Source organism: Aethalodelphis obliquidens, unplaced genomic scaffold (genome assembly GCF_003676395.1).
Source record: "Aethalodelphis obliquidens isolate GAN/ISIS:26980383/991018 unplaced genomic scaffold, ASM367639v1 scaffold6, whole genome shotgun sequence".
In the NCBI taxonomy this organism is placed as follows: domain Eukaryota; kingdom Metazoa; phylum Chordata; class Mammalia; order Artiodactyla; family Delphinidae; genus Aethalodelphis; species Aethalodelphis obliquidens.
In genome coordinates, this window is record NW_020837950.1 from 49,259,368 (window position 1) to 49,272,660 (window position 13,293).

General features: G+C 39.5%; 1 protein-coding gene and 1 long non-coding RNA gene across 12 annotated transcripts in view; both read right to left on the minus strand.

Moving 5' to 3' along the window:
• Positions 1-5,075: 5,075 nt before the first annotated feature.
• CAMK2D (calcium/calmodulin dependent protein kinase II delta) overlaps positions 5,076-13,293 on the minus strand; it is a 292,904-nt gene continuing 284,686 nt past the window's right edge. For 6 of the 11 annotated variants that reach the window (XM_027103580.1, XM_027103576.1, XM_027103581.1 and 3 more), the window contains 4 exons: positions 12,658-12,752; positions 10,309-10,537; positions 9,836-9,882; positions 5,076-7,134 (listed from right to left, as the gene is read on the minus strand). In XM_027103580.1, the coding sequence (XP_026959381.1) occupies positions 7,043-7,134; positions 9,836-9,882; positions 10,309-10,537; positions 12,658-12,752 (463 nt within the window). In that variant the 3' untranslated portion in view covers positions 5,076-7,042. Of the gene's footprint in view, positions 7,135-8,294; positions 8,391-9,835; positions 9,883-10,304; positions 10,538-12,657; positions 12,753-13,293 lie in introns of those variants that run through there. The other 5 variants (XM_027103577.1, XM_027103579.1, XM_027103578.1 and 2 more) reach the window with 5 other exon arrangements.
• LOC113619040 (uncharacterized) lies at positions 8,679-9,829 on the minus strand. The gene is made up of 2 exons (XR_003432257.1): positions 8,969-9,829; positions 8,679-8,920 (listed from the first exon to the last, which is right to left on the minus strand). It is a non-coding gene; the product is annotated as an uncharacterized LOC113619040 (long non-coding RNA).

Sequence of the window (13,293 nt, forward strand, 5' to 3'; positions counted from 1 at the left end):
GCCTGTGACAGAGTAGGTACTCGGTCAGTGTTTCCTTCTGTTCTTGTTGCCTGCCTGTGAGGGTATTTAGTTTTGTTTTGTCTTTCCCACTCATCACGTTCCATTGCCAGCCCGGTGCCTGTCTGCCGTCCCAAAGCGCTTCGTTCTCCCTGTCTCTTCATATATATGTAAGCTTATGCCTGTGTATATTCAGCGTTTCATCTTTTAGCAGAGTGGTCTCAAGGTGGATGAGCTAATTTTCTTACAAACTGAATGAGGGGAGGCGGGAGCGTGAGATCAATGGTCACTTTTCAAATTTGTCCTCTTAGCCCCGCACCCTAGAGGGAGCCCCTCCCTCATAGTTTGAGTAATAGGGAATCTAGTTCTTTTGTTTGGGGGTGAAGAGGTGCTTATGAATATATTCAAACAGCAAATATGAGAGGAAGGTAAAGTCTGAGAATTAAGGCTTTTGGAAGAAAGACTGTGGTGACCAACCCCATCTTCGGTGGAAGTTGCCTCTGAGTCGCCTATATTTGCGACTGTGATACAAAGAGAGCATTGGACACATACCATGTAATCACAAATCAGTTCTTCCCACACAACAGCAAACTGTTGCTTCAGACCCCGCAGGAACAGGTTCTAGAGATGAACTGCCTGTTCTTTTGTTCACTTTGTGGAGCAGAATCCAGTGGGTGGATGGTGAATAAGGTCTCTGATGTTTACTTAGTTGTTATACTCCCCCGGGCTTGACACCCCACTTTCCTACTTTACTTATTTAAAGTGATAAAGAAAGAAAAACAGCACTGAGGAAATTGATCACTAAATGTGGTTTCAGGCACGAAGTGTTCTTTACTTTTTTTTTTTTCCGAGGTTTTCACTGAAGTTTGGGCAGGGTGTCTGGAGGGCTTAAATGGGCCCTTTTTGGGGGACTGGAGTTCTTGGAAGAACTTCCAGTGGAGTGAAATGACTAAACTTTCCTACTCCCGAAGAGTTCTGTGGGGGGAGAATTCTCTAGCACTGAATTCACTGGGCACATCAGGAATATAACAAGAGAGAGGCTTCTGTGGATGAGATGTAGTTTGGAGGAGATAACGATTCATTTTCCTTTTTTTTTCCACCATTCTCATTACATGCATAGAATAGCAGCTTTAAAGGGGTCGATAAAAACAAAGACTTTTTTTGACATTCCCAATGTATTTGTTATACGACAATATTTGTTCCTAAACTTTTTGAAAGTTTGATCCAGTCTCTGTGCAGGTCTCCTCCCTTCCGTAGACACCCATAGTCTAAGGGGAAATAGCCCACCCCTAGCCCTGGAGCAGGTCCTTATCAGTCTAAGCTGAACTGGGTAAGGCATGTGACCTAAGAAATATTTCTTTGCTGGGGGGTGAGGGGTGGCAGGTAGAGGAGGGAGAGAGCAATCCAACCTTCCATTGGATGTTGTCCTGTCCGGATGTGTCACTAGAAGCCATGTCATGTATTTTGGGACCGTGAGGTCTTTTAAACTGGATTATAAAGTTTATACCCTTGGAAGGGCAAGCTGAAAAATGTTTATGTTGTTGTCACTGAATTTATCAGGTTGTTTATCCAGATTGTTTATCAACCCTAGAACTAATTCATCCATCTCTCGTTCTGTGAAATAATGTATCTTCCTTGTTAAGCTATTTGGAATTGTTTTCTGTTCCTTGCAGCCTAAAAAAGTTCCAAATTTGTACATTGATGCTGAAAGTTTATTCTTTATAGTAAAGTTTTTTTTTTCTTTCTTCAAGTAATTATGATGTAGGCAGTTTACAACCCTTGGCGTTACTCTGAGGCAACTCATATATGGGCTGGGAGCCTCAGCTTTTCTAACTGTAAAAGAGGAGAGCAATTCATTAACTTATTTGTTCAACTACAAATTATTAAGCACCTACTAACACAGTTCTACTAGCGGGGAATGTATCATGAACAAGAAAGACAAAAATTTCCACCCTCATAAAATAGATAAAATGAGGAAACCATATGTTAAATAGTCATTGTAAGGAGAAAAAAAAAAATTGGGGAAGGAGGATATGAAGTGTCCTGTAGGAGAGTTAGGTCTGAAGTCTTGGATAAGATGGTCAGGGAAGGCTTTACTGAGGAAGTGACTATATTTTGCAAACAAATAAGTAAGTGAAGGAGACAGCCACTGGATCTCTGAGGAAGAGTGTTTCAACACAGGAAAAGGCAAGTGCAAAGGCCCTGAGGTGGGAGCATCCGTAAAGGTAACAGGGAGCAGTATCAGGTACAGCCTCAAAGGCCACTCTCGGGACTTTGGTTTTCACTCTGAGTGATAAGGGGAACTACTGGAGGGTTTTGTGCAGAGAAGTGACATGCTTTGACTTCTATTTTAACAGGCTCATTTCTAGCTGCTACATCAAGAGTAAACAGAAGAGAGATAAGAGTAGCTGAGAATCCAATTAGGGGGCTATTCCAATAGTATAGAGAACACGAAGGTGATTTGGCCCAAGGGAGGTAGCAGAAGCCATTGTCAGAAGTGGTCAGATTCTGGTTATAATTTGGAGGTAAAAATGACGGGATTTCAAATAGAGGAATTAAGAGAGAGACCAAGATTTCTGGCCTGATCAGAGGAAGAGTTAAATTGCCAATTCTTGAGATATGGAAACAGCTGTAAGGGGAGGTTTTGGCACAGCTGATTAAAAGCTCGGCTTTGGACATTTTGGGATGCCTAGTAGATCTGCAAGGTAGATTTTAGGTAGGCAGTTGGATCTACACGTTTGGAGTTTAAGAGAGTCATCCAGGCTGGAGATAACGACGTATCTGAGAGTCATTAATATAATTTAAAGTCATTGAGATTGGGTGTAATTATCCTGGGAGTGAGTGAATATAGAAAAACTAGAAGCGTTCCAAAATTTAAAAGCCAGGCTGTTGAAAAGGGACCAGGTAGAGATTGGGAAGAAGCATCTAGAACGGTAGGAAGAAAGTTGGGCAAGTGTATTGTCTGAAGGACAAGAGAAAAATGTTTCAAGATTGAGACAGGAAGCTGTGTCAAATGCTGCTGAGAGCAGGTAAAATGAACACTGAACATTGGTCCCTGGAATGAATGACACGGTGGTCATCGGTGACTTTGGGAGAACCTGCTTTGTGGATTCGTGAGGGTGGGCTTAAGGGGACAGGAGGAGAGAGGTGGCAGACAGCAAGCGCATGCAGGCCTTTCAAGGAGTCTGGACATGAAGGAAAGAAACGGGGTGTTGGCGGGGATGTCTAGTGTAGAGGAAGCGATTTATGATGACGGGGTGCGGCGGGGAGACTTGCGATGCCTGCCAGCAGGTGTGAAGGGGAAGGGTGTCGGCCTCTGCCAGGTGCACAAACTATTTCCACAGCAACGGGAGAGAAGGCCAGGTGCTGCGTAGACAGAGATGCAGAGATGGCTTTATTTCTTGCTGTGAAGTCAGAAGCCGGGTCCTCAGGAGAACATTTCAGCTTATTTTGAGAATTGTTTTATTTGACAGAAAAGCAGAAGTACCGTAAATACTTCATGCTGCTCTCTCGGGCCAAGGTGGTTTATGACTGCTTATTGTTCCGGTCACGGACACATGGTTTAGTGTGCTGATATTCAGTATCTTTTTTTTTAAAATAAATATATATTCTCACTTTCATCTGACAAAGGAGACCATGGAAACTGAAACATTTGTAGAAGCCAGTAGAATTTTATTTAATGAAATCACTCAAAGGTTGTGCTTTCTGTGTTCACCCTTACATTATATATAGTTTTTATTTACAAAGATTCAAAATTTCAGTTACTTTAGGCTAAGATTCCTTGAATTTCCCTAGAATATACTGATTTACTCCATTTCATTTTCCCTACTTTCGGCTAGATTACTACCTCGCTATTCCTCATTTTGCTGCTGAGACATTTGAATATGAGTATATCCTTAGCAATATCAGTAAATCTACCTAAACAGGGCAGCTCATATCAAAACAAGAGTTCTATACGCTTCTGAGTAAGGAATAACTAGAACATTGGGAGTATTACTATCAGTGATTAGAACAGTTAGAGCTGCTACCATTTAATATTTACCACCAAACATTATTCTAGGTACTCTGTACCTATTATTCCTAACCTTCACAATATCCTTATTGTTTTTTTTCTTCTCATTTTATAAACACGAAAACGAAGGTTCAGAGGGAAGAGGCAAATTGCTCAGAGTGTCAAAGACAACAACGACAGAACCGAACAATAAACCCAGGACTCCGATTGCACTGTGAGTTTCCCATTGATGGTTTGGCCATGGTTCAGCAACTACTAACAACGTCTCCCTTCCTGGCTCTTATATGGAGCCACGGATACAAACACACAGTTCTTGCCTAGAGAGGCATTACTCCAGCAGAGAATACACAAAGATGTATTTCCAAAACAATGTGGTTGGCGGAAGAGGTGAACACAAAGTATGGTCAGTACTGAGAGAGAGAGAGAGAGAGGGAGAGAGAGAGGGAGAGAGAGAGAGGGAGAGAGAGAGAGGGAGAGAGAGAGAGGGAGAGAGAGAGGGAGCTTAGAGCATGGTCTAGGGAGGTTTGCTGGAGGGGATGATAGTCTAAATTGAATTTCAAGGAATGAGTAAGAATTAGATTGAAGAAGTAGGGGAAGAATATTCTAGAAACATAAACGTGTGGTGCTTTTAATAAACTGAAAGAAGTTGAGTACTTCTGTGCACTCAAGTTCAAGTTGAGGGGTAGTGGGAGATGAGGCGCTTGCCTATATATTGGAGATGATAACACAGAAGTATTATATGGTCAGATTTGGGTTAAAAATGGAATCTAGCTAGCAGCCATGAGAAGGATGGAGTGGAAGGCACATTGAGAAATTTTTAGGACTCTTGTTTTAACTGCTTTGTTCTCAGAAAAATTTCCCTAGGAGAGACAGGTTTTGTGCACACAGTAACTTGTCATTAGCATCACCAAGTACGTTCCTAGAAGGAAGCTCAGTTCAGTAGCTTCATCTTTATGTCAAAGGTAAATTATGGACTAATGAGACCACATAGTGCCATTGGCACTAGCCAGCATCACACATGCATAAATAAATACAGTACCTCTTAAAAATAAAAATGGACACATTGTCAGCAGAAATCACAAATTTATTAACTCTTAAATATATCAATCAGTCATTTACCATTATGGCAAGAAATATATACAGTGTCCCACGGTAAACTGCAGTGTTTCAAAATGAGAGAAGATAATTAATAAATGTGTAATTCAATTGTGGTGGAGAGAACAAATCACAATTTCCTCACGTCTTAGTGCGGAAGACAAACTTGATCTACAGTAATAATACTTCAACACCACATGCTAAAAGTGTAAAAAAAAAAAAACACTCTATACCTATTTTGTTAAAAAATACATGTATGCCACGTATAGCTGCTGCACAAAAAGGTAAAAGAAATTAAAAAGGGAAAAATGAGGCCATTATTTTTTTCACAGATCTCATTGGCAGGTTAACATGGCCCAATACATTTACTGTATATATTTATTTTATTTTAAATATATATTGTTTTAAATCGTGTAATAATTATCAGAAAAGCTTCAATCCATCTACCATACATCCACTAGCAACAATATCTAAGGTGATTAGTAATCAACACAGAAAGGTGAAATGAGAGAAAAGAGGGAGGGTTGATGTTTTTATTTTTTTGCTTCTGCTTTAAAAATAGGCTTCTGGGGATTGTGAATTACTATTGTTAAAATAACGCTGATGAAGATACCATGCACTATAAAGCATTTCAGGGAGGAGAAAAAGCCCCACAGGAATTGAATAAACAAAGGAGAAATGAGAACCACAGAGAAAACAGGGACAATCCCTCCCGCCCCCCCCTTTTTTAAATAGGAAAATGCTAACTCCTCGAAGGAAGATAATGTTACTCTGACACATGAGAGAAGCTACAAAAGCACAAGTCACAGAGACAGAGTTCAAAACAAACACTTAGGAGAATGGAAAACACCCGCAGGCCTCTCTAACTTCAGAAAACTAGCCAGTGATGACGCAGGAGGCGCGCATCCTGCAAGGCAGAAGGAAGCGCCTGTGCACAAAATCCTGATCTACGACCAGCTTGGTACTCTCCTGGCAACTGCACCAATCAGTGAGACGTGGTGCAGGTACAGTAGGAACCTACTTGCTTTTATTATAAGTTTAAACAATTCTAATACCTCCAACATAGTTAGGATCCCTACGTCCAAACTCGAGCAGAATTACAAACTTTTGAAATCTTCTTGACATCATTTTTATGGGCCCAGAAGATGATCAAAGCACTAGTTTAGCCACCTCCAAAAGGCCTGTTTTTATTTTACCTTCATTATGCAAATTTCACTTTTCTCACACTACTAGACAAAAAGAGAAAAAAGAATGAAAAGCAGAAAAATATAAAGGAAGCAAACAAAAGTAATAAAGAAATAGGAGAAAATGAAGAAAAAAGAGCATAGGTTTGAGAAAGGAACAAAAAATTCAGCAAATTTCACCAGAACAGTGCAAGTATACCCTAAAGTGATCAAACTCGTCAATGACGTGAGTTTTTCCAGTTTACACAGTTTGACCAAAAAAGACATGACTTTAGGTAGTAGCAAACCCACCGATTCTCGCTTCCACATTCATAAGTGATTCTGCCCACGTATCAATCCCTTTCATTGTTAAACAGCAACACAGCTTTCAGTGACATATCAACCATTTCAACCAGGATCACACCAGGAAACTGAAGGTAATTTCTTTTCCCTTTTTTTGTTAAACAAAAAAGCTAAAACAGATGAACAGCAAAGAGTTTTTAAAAACTTACATTTCTGTTACAAACTGTCATTCAAAGAACGATAATTTTGAAGTCTGTTAAGTCTTGGCATAAGCAGAGAAACCGGATGAGTAGGTTTGTACTTGGAGTATTGTGGAATTTTGTCTGACCTCCCCCTATTGTTTGCCAACAGTGAGTGAAGTTTGCATGGAACATCTCCATAGTTGAAGTGTAAACAATGTACAGGAAGGAATATATGACAAGATGATGCATCACATGTGCATTACACGTAGGACCTTCACAACTTCATGCACTCAGAAACATGCATGAAGAGGAGGAGAGGACGGCCCAGGGTTACCATCCAGGTGAGAACAGAGAATGCAGAAGTGGCACTGTTGATACTTAGCTGAAAGGAGAGAGGGGAGACATAAATTAAACTGTTTTACAAAGTAGCATCAAATTGCTTTGCCAAAGATTAGGCTAGGCTACGATTTTATAACTCAGCAGTTAAGTAATAGATCGAAAAGGCTACGTATAAGAGATCTTTGCTTGCAGTCATTAAAAGAGAAAATGCACAATGTTAAGCAATTAATATGGATCTTCTACTTGAATCTGTCAATTTGTCCACACAGAGCTAAGCTAAAAATAGACGGGGACTCAGGCTGCAAGCACATGATGAAATCTAAACATACAGTTCAAGCATTCATGTTTACCGGACAAATTAATAAATGAATAGCATTATTTGGTGGAAAGAGACGAAAAGTTTAAATGCATCCTTTAGCTTCTGTCATTATTCTTAGACTCTGCAGGAAATCACACCTAGAAGTCAATTTTACAGCCTCAGAAGTAGGGAAAACACGATTATTCTTATTTAATTGGAGGTCTTCTTTCTTTAAACCAACAGCTGGGAGCACTACCTCTTCCAAGGTCTGACAAGGTTCAGTGCTTGCTTTGAATGGGGAAAAAATTCACAACAGTACCACAGGTATCTGAATTATTCTAATCCAAGGTAAGAAGCAAATCTTAGGAAATAACAATGCAGGCATGAATTGAATTACAGTCAACTTCCAATTATCCTCTGGAATTACTCGCTTTGTTTTAAATTTCAGCTTGACTTCCTCCTCGTGGTCAAATACTATTATACTCAGTCAGGCAGAGCCAATTAGTCTAGGTATTAACCTTAGCCAAGGGCAGAACAGGAACTATAACCTCTTGTAAAACAGTAAGACTCCAAAAGAGCCTAGAGCCTGATATAAATTAGTTCTGGATAATTGAGAGTTGTCTGAATTGACCCAGAGAGAACTGACTTTTGATGTGAGAACTCCACGATATTCCAAACCTGCCACAATCCATGTGCTGAAGGGAGGGTCTCCTCAGCACTTTAGTACCTTGAAAATATGGGTTATGCTACACAATGGTGCCAACCATTAGACTCAAGAGCTCATGCAAATATGGTTTTCACTGAAATAATGTGAGGAAATATCCTCAAAGGGAGGAAAAACAGCCATGCAGCTTTTCAGTCATTAGCTCCAATCACAAAGTATCATGGAGCAGGGTGTTACTTACAAGACCCACATGGGAATGGTTTTCAGGCCTTAGATGTTTTGCCACAAAGAGGTGCTTCCTGAGAAGTTTTCTTTCCCATTTGGAATACAAGATGGCCTATTAAGAGAAGCCCCATTTAAGCCACCTGGCATAAAATGAAGTTTTCTTAAATAGGCTCTATCCCATAAACACTTTAGGGAATTGCAGAAAAGCCTAACCTTCTAGTACTGAATGAATGTAATCCCTTCTGTATTAACTGGAAATTGGTGCTGTACCTCTTTGGGGTAAAAAACCCAGAAATGCACAAAACAGGTGTCTTCATTATCATTACATTCCTTTTGTCTTTCTCTTAATTACTTAGCTTTTTTTTTTTTTTTGGAGTGAATTTCAACCTATTTTTTTTTCCCCTTACTGACCCACTTTTTACAAATCCAACAGTGATACATAATAAGGCTATAGAGAAGGCCATTGAAAACCACTGTGGTGGGACATTATTAAACTAAGACATTTTGATGGATTCTCCGGAGTGAGTTGAATGGCTGTTTGTGTGGCCTTGATTCCCCATCCCATGCCCCCCAGATATTACCAGGTAATCCTGGTGAGAGAATCTGGAATGAGATCAGCAGCTGGCCGAGCTTCTACTGATTCTGAACACCCCTTCTTGTTCTCATCTCACCCCACTTTACTGACACAACCTCAACACCCCTTCTTGTTCTCATCTCACCCCACTTTACTGATGCAACCTCAACCCCCATGATTCCCCTTGACTCGAGCTGGAGCTGGAGCCAGCCTTCCTTACTGACAATCCTCTACCACAGGAAGCTAACGTCTGACCCTGTGCTTTTCCTCATGATGCTCCTTGAACTTGGACTATCTTCCTTTTGTTCTTTCTATCCTTCCATTTCTCCAAATTCCACTCCTCACTTAAGACCTTGTTCAAAATTCTTTTATACACAGTATACTTCCAAACTGTTATAAACAGTTTGCTACATTAGTCATTCATTCCCTTCTACACTGAAGTTGATTATAAACTTTGTTTTTTCTTTGGTATTGGTGATAAGTTGCTTTCTAAACTAGAATATAAGTTCCTAAGGGCAACATCTTTCACCTTGCATTTTACCTGGCACATTTTACCTGCACCTATGTGATGTGCAGTAAATGTCTAATTATTGATTGGAAGAGCAAACATGACATCTGAGGTAGAGTGGTGTAGTGAGAAAGATGCTGAAATACCTAATACTTGCACCTTAAATGCTGTATTTCATACATTTCTCATAATTGAGCACCAGTAGAAGAAAACCTGTGAAATGAAGCTCCTGATATTATACAGTCTCCCCACAGTATCTGGGGGGGAGGGGATTGGTTTCAGAACCGCCGAGGATATCAAAATTTGCAGATGCTCAAGTTTCTTATTAAAATGGCACAGTATTTCATATAACCTACACACATCCTCCCATATACTTTAAATAATCTCTAGTTTACTTAGAATACCTAACACAATGTAAATGCTATGTAAATAGTTCCCTGCAAGACAAATTTAAGTTGTGCTTTTTGAAACTTACTGGAATTTCTCCACCCCTGAAAATTTTTGATCTCAGGCTGGTTGAATCTGTGTGTAAGGAAACCATGGATAAGGAAGGTCAACTGTATTGGTCATTTTAGAAACTTTTCCCCCTAATTTTTCCCCTTCCTCTGCCAACTGTGACAATGACGTCATAAATAGTTTACCTTATTACATGAATTCTCCCTGATTTAACCATAAGAGAAATCAGCGTAATAGGGTATCCTCTAATTCCTGTCTAAAACTATTGTGTACTTTCTAGGGCAAGTTTCAACCCACAAAAGGCTAGTCTGATTGATCTTTCTGGAGAATTACAGACTGCTTCTCATGAAACATTAATTCCCACCAGTGTAACTGACCACTAAATGACCACTAGCATTAAATAACAGATGCCATGCTATTAACAATGGAATAAGTAAAAGACGGTGACCAGGGGTATATTAACAAAGAAGCTGACAGCCTGGAAATATTTACTTGATGGGTACTGTTCGCGACCCCGAGCGATGAAAATGAACATTCTGCCACTTTCCATCCCGGCGGTGCCACACACGTGTCTCTTCTGACTGCATTGTTTTTGGCATTCCGCTGCCATCCATGTACTGTGTGAGCCTAATGTATGCTATGCAGGCAGCATCATCGCCTACCAGATGTACATGGGGGTTCAGGATAATAGTGTGGATTGGTTTATTGCTTTTGGACAAAGCTGAAAGAGAACAACATGGAAAAGAGAATTTAGTTTCTATGTAAAGTAAACCAAAACCAATAATAACTTCAGTTGGGACCAATAAATAGAATGCCATTCATTCATTCAACTATTAGTTCTTTGCATTAATTGAATGCCTGGTACTGTGCAAAGTATAAAGAAAAAGAGAGCAGAAGTAAATACAGTCATTATTTTCTTTGACTCCCTTTGTAGTTAAATTGTATGCCACTCTGAAAACTTTGACAAAGCTGGAGAGACATATTTATATTGGGAAGTGGTTAGGAACAAGCCATAATATGAATAGAGATGGAGAAGGGCTGGCCCAGGTACACGGAGCAGTTCCTGTCTTTCCAATGAAGGAACCACTGGGGCAGTTGACAGGGTATCCTGTGGGCTTGTTCATTTTTTTTGTTAGTTGGTGAAGTACATGGGACAAGGGGAACATATCAAGCATGGAGACTGCTGTCTCCTAAGCAGGCTGGCCATAGTGTGACTCTGTTTCCCCATCTCATCCTGTGGCTCCTTTATTTAGTAGCGTCCATTCTATGTTAGTCCAGCTGTGGTTATCCAGTAAAAACCCAAAATTTGGTGTTGGCCATATAGCCTGATTCTGATTCTCTAGCTCTTTTCTTTGGTTAAGCAGCCCTCACTAGGCTCCAGCCTTTGTTGTTTTGACAATAGCTATTTATTCTAGTTATTCAATGACTGAGATATGACGATTTAGTGCAGATAATTGATTGATGATGCTACTCTCTTAGATCACTAAAACAGGTAGAACTGTTTTACCTATTAACCAAACACGTCCTCCATTTTCAGAAAAGATCTGAATAAATTACTTAGTGCTACAGTCATGTAAAAAAGAATATCCCATTATGAAGAATATGTATTTATGGAAAGTAATGATGTACAGTGTTATGTTGAGGTAAGTTAAAATATTAATGGGTTAATTATTCTTTTACTACAGGTGAGATGGTGTCAATCGAGAGTCAACTAAAGAAAAACATTATGAGATGCTGTCAGTCACAGTGCGGGATGGAACAGAGAGAACAGGAGAACATTTACTGAAGCTTTGTTAAGGCCAATTTACCACATAGTTATCTTTGCTTGCAAATGTCTAGTGCATATAAGACAAAGCAATTCATTAAATGTAAAAATCCATGCCAAGGCAGACATTTTCAGTGCTTATAATTACTGGACGTGAGCTTGATTATCCTAATCATTACTACAATTCCTCTTTAATTCATCAAAATCTCACTGCAAAAGGTGAATTCCCTCCCTGCATGACACCTAATGTCGTTATGTGTGAGGGAAAGGAGCATAAAAGAAACTTCTGGTCTACACTTTTCTTGGTGACCTGAAGGAATTCTGCAGGAGTTTCTTTTGTCACTTTCTCTTTCCTCTGAGACCATTAAAATTCTTGTAATTGGAACTGAAATATTTATCTGATTACTCATCTTCATTTATATTTTACCTTGAAAAGGAGCATTAATTATGCTTGAAAGCCCTCCTCTATGTCAAATATTCTGGCATGCTGTGTTTTTTAAAATCTTTTCATATACAATGTTTTATGAAAACCATTTTCATAAAACAATGTTTTATGAAAAATTCAACAATTTTTGGTCACTCATTTCACAGCTTATATTATACATTCACTGGGACTTCTATGGGGTATATTCAATCAACATCACTTTTTTTTTTTTTTTTTTTTGCAGTACGCGGGCCTCTCACTGCTGTGGCCTCTCCCGTTGCGGAGCACAGGCTCCGGACGCGCAGGCTCAGTCGCCATGGCTCACGGGCCCAGCCGCTCCGCGGCATGTGGGATCTTCCCGGACTGGGGCACGAACCCGTGTCCCCTGCATCGGCAGGCGGACTCTCAACCACTGCGCCACCAGGGAAGCCCAACATCACTTTTTTATATAAACATACTTTTCAAAACATATAAAACTCTTTAAGGCTGTCATGTTTTTCAATTTCAAATACAAAAATATAAAAATACGATGCAAAATGCTGGACTAAGGTAAAAACTCTCATTGCAGCAAAGAGCCAAAGAATCTGTAAATTTGGGAGAAATTCAAAGAGAATTTGGAAAAGGCATGATATTAAATTTAGAATAAATGTACCATTCTCAAAGTAGAATCGATGAAAGTCCATCCCTTCCACTAAATTACCCAAAGCTTCAGGTTCAAAAGCAGTAAGGCCTGGGTCACAGATTTTCCTGTAGGAAAAAAAAAAAAATAAATGAGTTAATGTATTTCGTTGTTTCACAATATCTATTCTTATTTATCAGCCAATGAAGGAGTTTTTTTAAAAATATAAAATTTCTATCACAGGGCTTGGCAAGGCGGTTTGAGGAGCAGACCCTAAAAAGGAATATTGCAGAGACCTCAGACAGGGGCGAGACAATAAAACCAGCTCCAGCAGGCGGTAATCTATCACACTTTAGGAAGTTTCCTTTTTTAAAATGCCTACTCTTCAATTTCCAAGGTGAACTCTCTAGGCTTTCCCCAGTTTTTCTAATTCCCTAGTTTTTTAGTTGTTATAAGTTTATTATTTTTTAAATGCTCTCCAAGTCCAAGCTACCCTCCAAGTCCTATAAAATCAACTTTGGCTCTGAAATTAAATACTTTCGGAATAATTTTTGACATCATCTACATTCATATCAAACATGTATATATGATTGATTTGAAGGCAGGTGTCACATCCTACACTTTCTGGCAATGTCTGACAGACTTAAGTAACCTTTAATTAACAAGCTT